The sequence below is a fragment of the Eretmochelys imbricata genome, chromosome 12 (assembly GCF_965152235.1).
Source record: "Eretmochelys imbricata isolate rEreImb1 chromosome 12, rEreImb1.hap1, whole genome shotgun sequence".
In the NCBI taxonomy this organism is placed as follows: Eukaryota; Metazoa; Chordata; order Testudines; family Cheloniidae; genus Eretmochelys; species Eretmochelys imbricata.
Window position 1 is genome coordinate 43,007,628 of NC_135583.1, and position 14,906 is coordinate 43,022,533.

Genomic DNA, 14,906 nt, shown 5'->3' on the forward strand with positions numbered 1-14,906 from the left:
ACCATGGTAGACTGTATGTATATTTACATGCAGTCACTGTACCAATGTAGATACAAAGTTCTTATGCTGAAAAAGTGTTGCAATATTTATAAGACTTTTTTCAGTTTTCCTGTTTAAGATTACTTATTGTACAGAGTGTATGAAGGATTCTAAAAACACAAGTGAATTGTCTTAGCATATTTACAAACGGCTTTTGGTAAACCTTGCCCTTCACCTTTTTGCATTGTGTGCACGAAACTGAGTAACAAGAACCTGAACCTTGTTTGTAGTTAATAGTGGGAGAAAACCCCGCCGGCAAAGCCTAATGACCCAAGAGCAATTCTGAGCTCTTCTCTGTAATATCTGCAGAGACTGTGCCTTTCCAAGAGCTGCCTGGACACGTTGTGTGACCTTGCTGCTTTACATCATTAAGATTTCCCATTACTGGGATAGTGTTTGCATGGAGGTGCTGTTGTGCAGATATTCTGCCGGAGTCTCTCTCCTGCATGCAGAGTTTGTAGCTGACAGAGAAAATGTCTCTCCGCTTGGACAGGTTTCAGAGCTGGGAGGTGTGCAGCAGAAGAGTTTAGCTGTGGCTTTTATTTTGACAAAGCTCTTACATTTTGCAGAGCGAGGTTAAGGTTTTCCTCCTATCTTATTTTATCTGTGTGATATTTTCTAATCTGCCCTCTAACCCTCAGTGACGACTGGCGAGGCTCTGGGGGAGCAGAGTGTGCCTCAGAGCCTCTCCACCGTCACTGGTGCTCTCAAGCCACTGGGCAGCCTGAGCGGCTCAGTAGTGCTCAGCCGCAGAGTCCTTCCCGTGGCAGTGGCTCAGACGGGCAGGCCCTGGGGTGCCAGATCTGAGGCCTGCACAGTCACGGCCACTGCTCTGAGACTGACGGCCTTGGCAATTGAAGTGCAATCACGCTCTCAGATGCCGTGAGGTGTGCCTGCCATATCCACTGTGTTGGCCTCAGTAGTCCTCAACACTCAGTTCAAGCTTTGGTTTTGACTCTGGCAGGTCATTTCTTCACCCGCCGTGAAACTGGGTTATCTGTTTGCTCTACTGTACTTCACTGAAGCTTCTGCTGCTCTGGAGGTTTATTCTTAAAGTGTACAGATCCCAGAACTCAATTGTGTGATTAATTTTGGTCATATCATCTCAGCACCAAGCCCTACTCCAGATAATGAATCTTTCTTCTTGGCAAAGGTCAGGTTTCAAACCCACGTATAACAGGCTGGCAGTGTGTGCCTGCAACACTGCCACCCTATTGGCTGGTGTGTTTCCTTGGTGGAAAAGGTTTCAGTGGGTCCTGGTGGTTTACTGAGGTGAGTGAGGAGCTGCCTTACCAGAATATCAGAGAATGGGAGTGGTCTTCTGAGAAGAGAGGACCTGGGGTCTGTGGAGAAAGCTTGGGTGAATTGTTGTTACTTTATTACATCCAAAGCCCAGGAAGTGGGGGAGCTTAAACTGTGTTTGCAGAGCAAGTTGAGAAAGGTACCTGCTCATATGGTGGTTATAAATGCTGCATATTTCTCTGCCCAGATAAAAAGTGAGGTTTTTCTGGGCTGGAAGAAGATCATAGAATCATAGAATATCAGGGTTGGAAGGGACCTCAGGAGGTCATCTAGTCCAACCCCCTGCTCAAAGCAGGACCAATCCACAACTAAATCATCCCAGCCAGGGCTTTGTCAAGCCTGACCTTAAAAACTTCTAAGGAAGGAGATTCCACCACCTCCCTAGGTAACGCATTCCAGTGTTTCACCACCCTCCGAGTGAAAAAAGTTTTTTCAAATATCCAACCTAAATCTCCCCCACTGCAACTTGAGATCATTACTCCTTGTTCTGTCATCAGCTACCGCTGAGAACAGTCTAGATCCATCCTCTTTGGAACCCCCTTTCAGGTAGTTGAAAGCAGCTATCAAATCCCCTCTCATTCTTCTCTTCCACAGACTAAACAATCCCAGTTCCCTCAGCCTCTCCTCATAAGTCATGTGTTCCAGTCCCCTAATCATTTTTGTTGCCCTCTGCTGGACTCTTTCCAATTTTTCCATATCCTTCTTGTAGTGTGTGGCCCAAAACTGGACACAGTACTCCAGATGAGGCCTCACCAATGTCGAATAGAGGGGAACGATCATGTCCCTTGGTCTGCTGGCAATGCCCCTACCTATACATCCCAAAATGCCATTGGCCTTCTTGGCAACAAGGGCAAACTGTTGACTCATATCCAGCTTCTCGTCCACTGTAACCCCTAGGTCCTTTTCTGCAGAACTGCTGCCGAGCCATTCGGTCCCTAGTCTGTAGCGGTGCATGGGATTCTTCTGTCCTAAGTGCAGGACTCTGCACTTGTCCTTGTTGAACCTCATCAGATTTCTGTTGGCCCAATCCTCCAATTTGTCTAGGGCCCTCTGTATCCTATCCCTACCCTCCAGCGTATCTACCTCTCCTCCCAGTTTCGTGTCATCTGCAAACTTGCTGAGGGTGCAATCCACACCATCCACCAGATCATTTATGAAGATATTGAACAAAACCGGCCCAAGGACCGACCCTTGGGGCACTCCACTTGACACCGGCTGCCAACTAGACATGGAGCCATTGATCACTACCTGCTGAGCCCGACAATCTAGCCAACTTTCTATCCACCTTATAGTCCATTCATCCAGCCCATACTTCTTTAACTTGGTGGCAAGAATACTATGGGAGACTATGTCAAAAGCTTTGCTAAAGTCAAGGAACAACACGTCCACCGCTTTCCCCTCATCCACAGAGCCAGTTATCTCATCATAGAATGCAATTAGATTAGTCAGGCATGACTTGCCCTTGGTAAATCCATGCTGACTGTTCCTGATCACTTTCCTCTTCTCTAAGTGCTTCAGAACTGATTCCTTGAGGACCTCCAGATCAGTGGTTTTCAAGCTGCAGGTCGTGACCCAGTATTGGTCACCGGACCATTAAAAGTCCCGTCTGCGGTGCTGCCCGGCTAAGGCAGGCTAGTCCCTATCTGTTCTGACACCATGCTGTGCCCCAGAAGTGGCCAGTATGAGGTCCGGCTCGTAGGCGGGGGGGCCACGGGGCTCCGCATGCTGCCCCCACCCTGAGCACTGGCTCCACGCTCCTGGAGGGCGGTGCCTGTGGGTGAGAACCACGCGGAGCCGCTTGCGCGCCTCCACCTAGGAGTCGGACCTGCTGCTGGCCACTTGCGAGGCGCAGCGCGGTCCATGGTGCCAGGACAGGCAGGAAGCCTGCCTTAGCACCCATGCTGCACCGCTGATTGGGAGCCATCTGAGGTAAGCCTATGCCCCAATCCCCTGCCCCATCCCTTAGCCTCCCCAAACCCAGAGCCCCTTCCTGCACCCCATACCCCTCATCTCCAGAGCCCTGACCGCCTGCTGCATCCCAACCCCCTGCTCCAGCCCAGAGCCCCCTCCCACACCTGAATCCCTCATTTCCAGCCCCACCTCGCAGCCCTCACCCCCGCACCCCAATCCTCTGTCCCAGCCCTGAGCCCCTCCCACACCCCAAAACCCTCATCCCCAGCTCAGTTGGGTCGCAGGCATCAACAGTTTTCTTCGACAGGGTCACCAGAAAAAACGTTTGAAAACCACTGCTCCACATGACCCTAAAGCAAGCCCTGGCATCTGACTTCACTCTTAGGATATGGCTTTTGTTGTTTTTTCCATTCGTTTCCCTGTTTCCAGTTAACATAATCAATCCTTCTTTATGGACTTTTCTATGAATTGTGAGGATATCGCCATGTGTCAAATACTGCATTCTTTCACCTTCTCTCCTAAGTGAAATGCTTCCTTGGAGAGAGGAGATGGGGAATTTATTTCCCCAGGAAACCTCAAGACAGATGCAGCAACAATTTGCTTTGAAGTTCAGTGGAGCTCCTGTGTGTTACCCAGTTTTTCAGCTGGATGATTGAGGCCCAAGGATATTAGACTGACTTGCCTAAGGTCATACAGTGTGTCAGTGGAGCATACAGAAGCAGGGCTGCCTGGCTGTTCTATAAGGTACAACCTGTGTGTATCCTGACTCTCTTGGGCCATATATAAATATAGGGAAAAACAGCAAAAATTTGGATGCCCTTTTCGTCAAAGAGCTTGACCAAGACTGAATTTGCAGTGGTAGTTTGATGTGTCAAGCTCCCTTTATTCTACTGATGAGAGTATTACTTTCTGATTTGCAGCCATTTGCTGCTGGACAATTGTTTCCAAACTTCTAATGCTGGTTGAATCTAAAAGATGAAAAGGCAGTAGTATCTGCTGGAGAAGCTAGACAGTGGTTTCTGGAGACCAGCTGAAGTTTGCAATGAAAAGGGACTAAAACTGGATGAAAGGGTTGCAATATTACCGCAGAATAATCTTTCTATATTTGGCTTAAAAGGAAGAATAAACATCTTATACCCATAAAGCACATCTGTTGCTTTCTGCAGCACTATACGAGTATGCTCTTGCATATGATTTGTTTATCATATGATGTCCTGTTTGTCAGAGGGTGGAGATGGATGGCAGGAGAGAGGTCACTTGATCATTACCTGTTAAGTGCCCCAGAGGGAGTGAACCTGGCATTGACCACTGTTGGCAGACAGGATACTGGGCTGGATAGACCTTTGGTCTGACCCAGTATGGCCATTCTTATGTCCTTCTGACAGTGGCCAATGCCAGGTGCCCCAGAGGGAATGAACAGGACAGGTAATCATCAAGTGATCCATCCCCGTCACCCATTCCCAGCTTCTGGCAAACAGAAGCTAAGGACACCATCCCTGCCCATCCTGGCTAATAGCTATTGACGGACCTATCCTCCATGAACTTATCTAGTTCTTTTTTGACCCCTGTTATAGTCTTGGCCTTCACAACATCCTCTGGCCGAGTTCCACAGACTGACTGTGCGTTGTGTGGAAAAAATACGTACTTTTTTTTTGTTTAAATCTGCTGACTATATATTTCATTTGGTGACCCCTAGACCAAGAGAACATCAGTCCCTAGAATCAAAATCAATTCAAGTCAGCACTAAGGAAAGTAACACTAGCTACTGCATTCACTGTGGACAGCTCTAGGAACTCTCTGAGGCTGGCAGTGAGAGCCAGGGCAGCTAACTCTGTCCAGACCCATAACGCTGGTTTATGCTCTAGACTCATAAACTTTAAGGTCAAATTTTGTCTAATTTCTAGCTTAAATTTATTGATGGCTAGTTTATATCCATTTGTTCTTGTGCCAATATTGGCTCTTAATTTCAATAACTCCTGTCCCTTCCTGGTGTTTATGCCTCTTATATATTTATAGAGAGTAATCATCCCTCCCCTCAGCCTTTGTTTTGTTAGGTTAAACAAGCCAGGCTCTTTAAGTCTCTTCTCATAAGGTAGGTTCTCTATTCCGCTGATCATCCTAGTTGCCTTTCTCTGCACCTGTTCCAGTTTGAATTAATCTTTCTTAAATGGGGGGACAGAATTGCACACAGTATTCCAGGTGAGGTCTCACTAGTGCCTTGTATATTGGTAATAACACTTCCCTATCTCTACTGGAAATACCTTCCCTGGTGCATCCTAGCATTGCATTAGCCTTTTTCACAGCCGCAATCACATTAGCAGCTCATAGGCATCCTGTGATTGACCAATACACCCATGTGTTTCTCCTCCTCTGTCACTTCCAAATGATACGTCCTCAGTTTATAGCAAAAATTTTTGTTGTTCATCCCTAAGTGCATGAGTTTGCACTGTTAAATTTCATTCAATTTCTATTACTCCAGCTTTCATGGTCATCCAAATCTTCTTGTGTAATATTCCTGTCCTCCTCCGCATTGGCAATACCTCCCAACTTTGTGTCATCTGAAGGTTTTATTAGCACACTCCCACTTTTTATGCCAAGGTCATTAATGCAAATGAAAAACAATCCTTGAGGAACTTCACTAGTAACCTCCCTCCAGCCTTTCAGCATGACCATGGATAGACAGTGGAGAGTTATTCAAAGCAAATCCTCCTATACATCCTTCATCTTCTCCAGCCTGTAACCAGAGCACTTTTCCATCTATGCATGAAGAGAAAATGTAGCCTTTATTCTTTGATGCAGGATCTTGCTGCTGTTACTTCTGCTTTTGTTACTCAGATTAGGGGGTTGTAATGCACTCTACATGGACCAGCCAGAAAATAAGCTGGAGCAGAAAGTGTCTGCCCACTTATTAACTAGGGTTTCTGACCAGGACCGTGTTGCACCAGTGCTCTGGGCTCCAGGCTGGCTGCCAATGCATTTCCGACTATATTTTTAGATATTGGTGCTCACCTATGAAGCTCCAAATGGTGAGGGACCTGGTTACTGAAAGGAACACTTACTGTCACGCTGGCCATCAGCAGCTGCGCTTCAGGCTGGAGCTCCCTTGTTATAACGGGGGGGAGCTGCCAGCAGGGCATTCTCCGTGTGAGACCCTTTCCCTTTGGAACTTGCGTCCCCCTTGGCTGCCAGAGCCCAGATTTGTTAACCTGCCAAGTCCATCTTTTTTCACAGGCTCCGAAGGAGGGGGTGCGGGCGGGGTTTCAATGTATTTTGTTATCCTGTTTTTAGCTGGTGCATATTTAGTGCATTTTATTATTGTGAATTACCAATTTAGGGGAGCGGTGCCTATTTGTGGAAATTGTCAGTGGTGAATGCTGGAAGTTTTGGCTGCTGGGTAGGGGCATTTTAGTCCTTTTGGAACGTGAGAGCTTGTTCATGGCATTTTTGCACTGTGGACTTAACACATTAGCTGGATATAGCTGCTAAAATGATCAGCAGTGAAATAACTAATACTATTGACTTTTAAACTGGTATCTTTAGGTTACAGAATTAACAACCCATTATGCCAAATGGGATAGCGCACACTTTTCGGGACACCATTTTGCGTTATCTATAGAATCAAGACACAATTCTGGATTGATTTACACTTGATGTACATTTTAAAAGTCTCCTCAAAACCATGGGGCTAGAAACACTGGTAAAATTAGAGATTCTGGAGCACAATGCTGCAGCCAGCAGTGAATTTCATGGCAAATTCTGTGGCCGTGGAATTGCAGAACACAGACCTGTTACTAATGCTCCTTTTGCCTCCCTGTTTCCCATTCCGGTGCATTATGCTTTCAGTTTGTATTTCGTAGGTTCTGGAGAGGGAAACTAAGATTCAGGAGCTGCAGGAGATAATCACAGACCTTCACCACGAAATTTCCCGGAAGGACTCGGAGGCAGTCAATCAACTGCAGGAGAAGCACCTTCTGGAGACTACAGTGCAATCCCTCAGGCAGATGGTAAGGGAAAGCTTTCTCTGCACTCCATTGTCTTTGGTTGCATTTATTTGCAGTGTGGCCCCAATCAACTCCCTTCATGGTATGGCCCGTCACTTTCTCACCTCTTTTACCTGGACTTTCATCTTTTCCCTGTAGAAACAGGCTTGAATTTAACTCCATGCAAAGAAAGTATCAGGAGCTATAGCATTCTGCAGCTTGGGCCTTCCCTCTCTGGAAACCTAGGGTCTCATTTTCAGAGGTGCCGAGCAGCCATAATTCCAGATGAAATTTATAGGATCTGCAACTTTGCATCATCGCCTTTGAAAATCAGAGTGTCTGTCATCTTCAGAACACCCCTCATCTCTTCTAGCTTAAACCCCTCCTAGACTATATACATGCTACATAGTCTAATGCCCCAGCTGGACGCTGGAGGCTGCTGTGCTTAATAGCCTGGGCACACTCCGTAGTGATCCTTTTGGCAGTGGCCAGGAAGACAATGAGAGTAATGCTGATCGTCCTGGTTTCCTGCAGCAAGAGGGAATTTCCCCATGCTCCTCACCAAGTTAGACTGTTTCAGTACTGCTCAGCCCATCCTTATTTAGTTATACAAAAAGAGATGTGTGTCTGAAAACCCTGGGTGCCCCGCTGCATTAGCCAAATATGTCAACTACTTGCTAACCAAGCATCCCCTCCCCAACAGCCACAGCAACTCCTCAGTAGCAGACCAGATCAGAACGCCCAGTCATCATGCAAATCTTCAGCTCCATCAAGTGCCTTTTTCAAAAGACTTGGCTCCATTCTAGCTGATAATGACAAACCTCAAAGGCCAGAGTGTGAGTTCAAGAGCCTTAAGTTTGCATGTCATGGTGAGGAGGGGTATATGTGCATGCGTGCATGCATGTCATAACAGTATATTTATTAAGTCAGGTCATTATTAACTTTTACTCAGGTGTAATCATAGAGCTGCACAGCTCCTCACAGAACAAAGACCAGCTCTGGGCCTGAGTCTGCCCTCCTTACTACCAGATCAAAAGGACTCTACAAAAGATGGGTATTTTACACCCATTCTGCACAGGAATACATGACTGTATAAGCATGAAGAATCAGGCCCAGAGCCCTTGCCCCCAAAGAACACCAGCAGAACACAACGGGTTCTGGGACAGAGAAGACAAATGCACCTTCGCATCAGAGGGAAATCCAGTGTTGGGTTTTAGTTTTTTTATTCTCTCTAGTTTTTTTAAGCTTCTGTCACCTTGGGCTTTAGGCAGTTAAATTAGAGCTAATGTATGGTATTGGGCCTCAAGTGACATGGATTGCAGCCGTCTGTTGGCGCTCTCTAACCTCGGGTTTCTAATATTATCACAAAAAGCTTAAATTTGCCAGTGAGAGGAACTTCAGAAATTTGCCAAGATGGTTTGTATGTCTCTGTGGCAGCCATTGTCTTCCTCTCCTGTCCCTGGATCATTGCAAACAAGGTACCTCTTGCACTGCCCATCTTCCTCCTTCCCTGGACCAGCACACCCAGGACATGTTTTCCACCAGTCACCCAACCCAGAAGTCTTACTAGACAGGCACAACGGGGAGAGACAGGTGAAAGGATTTTCGTGGGAGACCATGCAGGGTAATGGATTAGGCTTGGGGTGGTACTGAATTGTTATATGACCCTGAACAAGTCACTCATCCTCTCTGAGCCTGCATTTCTTCATTTGTACAAAGGAGCTAATAATATTGTGGTACATGGTTACATGTTTGAAGTATCAAGGTCAATGGCGTGGAACTAGACCTCAGGAGTTCACAGCTCCCAACCCTAAGCTCAAGCAATTGGTTAGCGCACAGTACTTACAATGCTGAGGTTGTGAGTTCATGCCTCACCTGGAGCACTGGTTTGGGGGGAGGGATAGCTCAGTGGTTTGAGCATTGGCCTGCTAAACCCAGGGTTGTGAGTTCAATCCTTGAGGGGGCCATTTAGGGATCTGGGGCAAAAATTGAGGATTGGTCCTGCTTTGAGCAGGGGGTTGGACTAGATGACCTCCTGAGGTCCCTTCCAACTCTGATATTCTATGATTTTAGGGAGCCCCACCACTCCTGGAAAAGAAAGCTTACAAAGCATGTGCCATGTGTGCTCTGGGACTTCCATGGAACTCCGGACATGCACGTTAGCCACGAAATGTCCACTGAGCCAAAGGTACCAGGCTCCACCCAGGCTGACAATTAGTAGTTTATAGACCAGTCCATGTTTGGAGTGATCTGATGGAGGCCCTATCTTTGTGGGCAGACTGACTGCCTCTTCCATTCCTTCTTAGTGCCGCATGGCCCGAGTCCAGTGTCTGGAGCTGATCCTCTCTCTCCTTTCTGCAGATATTCAAAGCTATATATTATTCATGGTGACTGGCTTTGTTCAACGGTCCTAACTAAGCAGTTGTTGTGCACCTTGCAGTGCCAATTTTTATATTCATTTCATTTTGTTCTCATCATGTTTTCAGCTTGCCGTTGATTTTATATTGAATAGATGTTCATTATACAGATTTATCCGGGGGAGAAAGTGGGAATGAGGAGCAGGTTAGGGGTCCGTTGGGTTTTGGATATCTAGGAAGATGTGGCAATGGTTTGGAGATGGGATGGTTGGGGTTGTGTGGAATAAGCACACTAGATTGCTGTTTCTCGTGAAAGCATCAATACTGAAATAAAGTTGTCATTAGGTTTCAAAGTGAACAAACCAGTGATATTAATGAGGCAATTCATATCTCTTGAAGCTATGGTTTCCAGCTGTCTGCAAACCCCAAAAAAGGAAACTATCTCAGTTTATATTCAGCCCACATTGTTATAGGTTTCCTCACAACCAACAGACTAGAAACATTTCTCTTGGACTGACATCAACTTGACAGCATTTCTCTGCTTGTCTATCTGGAAAATGATTCCTTTTGAACGCCAAAGCTACGCAAATCCAAAATTTTAGGAAATGTTCTAGTTATCAATGGGAAGATCCCTGTTGAATTGGGGGAAAATCAGAAAATTGAAAGAGGGAAATGGGGGAGCCCCTGGCATCTGGTTACTAGAGCTGTCGGCTTAACTATGTTTGTGATTGTCTGTACATCACAGATCTGTTGTTGGAGAGACAAGGTGGGCAAAGTAATAGCGTCTGTTGGTGAGATGGATGCGCTTTCGAGCTACAAGGAGCTTCTACAGGTCTGAGGCTGAAGAAGAGCTCTGTGTAGCTCCAAAGCTTGGTCAAATAAAATCGCTAAAGATGCACTAAAGATTCATATGTCCCTTAATGCTGCAACCACCATTCCAGGGGACATGCATCCATGCTGATGATGGATTCTGCTTGATAATGATCCAAAGCAGCGTGGACTAAAGCATGTTCATTTTCATCATCTGAGTCAGATGCTGTGATAAATAAAGTGGCGCGGTGGGGTGTCAACTCCCTTTGATGGACACCCAGCCAGCCAGTTAGCTGTAAAATCCCTCCTGGTAGCTGTTCTCTACTTGCTTCACCTTTAAAAAGTCCCCCAGGTAAAGAAGAAAAAAGGGTGCACCTGACCAAAAGAGCCAATGGGAAGGGAGAACTTTTTAAAATTGGGAAAGAAACTTTCCCTTTGTCTGTTCTCTCTGGGCTGCAGGGACACGGAGCAGCCATGCTGTAAGCAGGAATGCTGCATAAGATTGAACCAGATATGAAAAATTATCTTCCATACCTAGAGGGAATCATTTGGATAGGTTTAGGTAAACGCGATCAGATTTATTTCTTTATTTTGGCTTGTGAATCTCCTCTGTGCTAACCCCAGATGCTTTTGTATGCTTGTAACCTTTAAGCTGAACCCCCAAGAAAGCTAGTTTGGGTGCTTCATTTTTGGAATTGCTCTTTTTAAAAATCTAGCAAAAGCCTAAATTCCAGATGTATTTTCTTCCTTTTTGTTTTTAATAAAATTTACCTTTTAGGATTGGATTTTTGATGTCCTAAGAGGTTTGTGCAGATGCTGTTTGATTAGCTGGTGGCAACAGCTGATTTCCTTTGTTTTCTTTCTCAGCTCTTCTCCGGAGGGGGGCGGGGGGTGAAAGGGCTTGAGGGTACCCCACAGGGAGGAATTCCCAAGTGTTCCTTCCTGGGTTCAAGGGGGGTTTTTTGCATCTGTGCAGTGGCAGCGTTTACCAAGCCAAGGTCAGAGAGAAGCTGGAACCTTGGGAGTTTAATACAAGCCTGGAGTGGCCAGTATTACTGTTTAGAATCCTTGCGGGCCCCCACCTTCTGCACTCAAAGTGCCAGAGTGGGGATTCAGCCTTGACAGATGCCACCACCAGAAAGTTGATTTTCTTTTTTGGTGGTTCGGGTTCTATAGTTTCCACATTGGAGCGTTGCTCTTTTAAGACTTCTGAAAGCATGCTCCACACCTCGTCCCTCTCACAGTTTGGAAGGCACTTCAGATTGTTAAACCTTGGGTCGAGTGCTGTAGCTATCTTTAGAAATCTCACATTGGTACCTTCTTTGCATTTTGTGAAATCTGCAGTCAAAGTGTTCTTAAAACGAACATGTGCTGGGTCATCATCCGAGACTGCTGTAACATGAAATATATGGCAGAATGCGGGTGAAACAGAGCCAGGGACATACAATTCTCCCCCCAAGAAGCTCAGTCACAAATTTAGTTAACGCACTATTTTTTTAATGAGCACCATCAGCGTGGAAGCATGTCCTCTGGAATGGTGGCCGAAGCATGAAGGGGCATACGAATGTTTACGAAATCTGGCACATAAATACCTTGCAATGCTGGCTACAAAAGTGCCTTGCAAACATCTGTTCTCACTTTCAGGTGACATTGTAAACAAGAAGTGGACAGCTTTATCTCCTGCAAATGTAAACAAACTTGTCTGAGCAATTGGCTAAGCAAGAAGTAGGACTGAGTGGACTTGTATGCTGTAAAGTTTTACATTTGTTTATTTTTGAACGCAGTAATTTTTTTTGCCATAATTCTACATTTGTAAGTTGCACTTTCATGGTAAAGAGATTGCACTACAGTACTTGTATGAGGTGAATTGAAAAATACTATTTCTTTTGTTTTTACAGTGCAAATATTTGTAATAAAAATAATATAAAGTGAGCACTGTACACTTTGTATTGTGTGCTGTAATGAAATCAATATATCTGAAAATGTAAAAAACAGCCAAAATATTTAAATAAATGGTATTCCATTATTGTTTAACAGTGCAATTAGTCGCGATTACGTTTTTTAAACTCTTGACAGCCCTAGAGCAAACATGTCGCTTCTAAGGTTATGGCCACTGCATTGCTCGTAACATATAGTCTTGTGCAGAGGCTGCCAATTCTAGGCAGGGCCGTTTTGAGTGCTGATCCCTTTTTGTATTCCATTGTGGGTAGTACCTGCTCCATGTGCCTGAGACGGAGAGTTCTTGCAATTGGTTAGTCTTGTCCACTGGTCCACGTGTACTCTTCTCATGCTCCTCACTGAGGCTATAAGGGGTGGGGCGGACTGACCACCTCCCCAGTTCCTTCTCAGCATAGTATGGCCTGAGTCGGAACCTCCAGTGTCTGGAGCTGATCCTTTCTCCTCTTCCCACAAATATTCAGTTATATTTTATTCTTCTTTGCTGTTAATTAGTGTTTTGATAGTTCCCAAGTTAGTGTTAGAATCCCCACCCCTGGAAACCCTCCCAGCACAGGACTTAAATTGTGCCCTGGATACAGGGCTTCAAAAACTGCATCTCCTGACTCCGCTCTTTCTCAGTCAGTGATGACCACCAGCACTGCCTCTACTGCCTTGAAGAAGCTCATATCTTTGCTAAGTATGGAATCTGCTGCTCTTCTCCCAGCCAAATCTGACAGATGTAAGAACTCCAGCTTCAGAAGCACCCTATGGAGCGCCCAGCGAAGCCCCAGTCGGACCCAGGCCAGAGAGACCCCCTTCTACATCAGAGAGACCCCCTTCTACATCAGACCCCCTTCTACATCAAGGTGCATGCCACCTCATACTATGCTGGACTTCAGAAGGAAAAGGAGCAGAGGGAAAGACTCTTCATTTGGGCCCTCTCATGAGAGTAAAGGGCGCTCTCACAAACATAAAAGCCAATCCCCTCTAGACCCTCTAAGAGGAGGGATCCCTCCCAGACCCAGTCCAGATTAGGTGAGCCTTCATGCCTAAGCCACAAGGACTTAGGCCCCCCAAGCCTTATGGACATGATCAGAAAGCACACAGGAGCGAGGCTTCTTCTGTATTAGCCTCGGTATCAACTTTGCTGTCTGTGGTACCAACTAAAACGAAACTCTGGGACCTGAGGACCAGGAACTGCTGGGACCCCCGAAACCACCAGATCAGAGGCACATGCGCTGACAGTACGGTCACAGCCCCATAAGGAGCCGCCGTATACACCTACTGTGGCAGCACGCGACGTCTGAAGGGGCGGGTGACTTACCCCGTTCTGGAGGTAGAGCAGAACTGATACTCACAGGGAGATTCTAATACCAGTGAGAATTGAAACGCCTGAGAGAAGTCTGTCGCCCATCCTGTCCACTAACCGTGATGTCCCCTCTGCAGAACCAGCAGCACTGCCGATGGAGCCATATGGGACTTTTTCATCACTGGGCTAGTCAGACATACTGGTGGAACCAGCTTCACCTCCACCTAGAGAGAGCAGCCCAGACAGGGGATCAGGAGTCTCCTGGAACCAGGCTAGGCCATGCAAACATGGAGACCCTCCTTGGGACTGGTGGTACCCCACGCCTTGGGGACCATTGCAACCTGCTTTTGAACTCTCAGACTGGCCCTACTGGGGACTTGCACAGTACTTGGAATCTATGCAATCCAACAGAGTCTTACCCACCCCCCTTCTTCAAGGGGTCAACCAGAACCTCCCTGTGAGCCCATGGAAGAGGAGCAAGATGAGCCGGACCCACTGGTACTATCAGTACCAAAAGGAATTATCACTCTCATCATCCAATGAGGAGGTTGCTCCAGCCTCACCATCTCTCCCAGATGATCATAGCCAATTTCAAGAGATGTTACAGAGTGGCAGCAGAACTCCAGATTTCCTTAGAGCAGGTCCAGAGATCTCCACATAAGCTCCTGGCTATCCTACAGCCTACAGAATCCCATTGGGTCCCTCTCCCATTAAATGAAGCCATACTAGAACTGGCAAGGGCTGTATGGCAAATGCTGGCCACCTATGCCCCTACCCTCAAGGACAGAAAAGCAATATTTTGTCTGGGCTAAGGGAACAGAGTTCTTGTTCAGCCACCCTGAACAAGACAACATCCAAGGGCCATCCCTGTAGGTAAGGAGTCCGGGCATGTAGATCTAAGGGAAAGAAGGTGTTTACATCTGCCAGCCTTCCGTGTAGAATCTCAAGCTATCGTGCCCTTCTCACCAAATGTGATTTCCTGAATTTCTCTAAAGTTCCTGAACTTTTGGGACAAAATATGGAGAAACCACTCACTCCTGCCTCTGCTTCAGTCTACAGACCGCTCAGACCTGATTGCTGGTAAAGCACCCTGTGCAGCTGATTTACAACGTGGGATCCCACCACACTTGTACAGTACACAGCTCTGCTCCAGTGGTCCTAGGCAGTCCTCCGCTCCTGCAGCAGGTGAGGAGGAGCAATCTCTCTCTCCTTCTCACTGCCTGCTTTCCTCCTTCTGCGTCCTTCTTATGTCTCTTTGTA

At 46.5% G+C, this 14,906-nt stretch overlaps 1 protein-coding gene across 1 annotated transcript in view; it reads left to right on the forward strand.

The window, feature by feature from the left end:
• The window catches only part of LOC144272918 (uncharacterized), a 34,917-nt gene extending 22,531 nt beyond the window's left edge, over positions 1-12,386 (forward strand). The window contains exons 3-4 of the mRNA XM_077831310.1: positions 7,110-7,256; positions 12,044-12,386. Of these exons, the coding sequence (XP_077687436.1) occupies positions 7,110-7,256; positions 12,044-12,055 (159 nt within the window). The 3' untranslated portion in view covers positions 12,056-12,386. The remainder of the gene's footprint in view (positions 1-7,109; positions 7,257-12,043) is intronic.
• Positions 12,387-14,906: the final 2,520 nt, after the last annotated feature.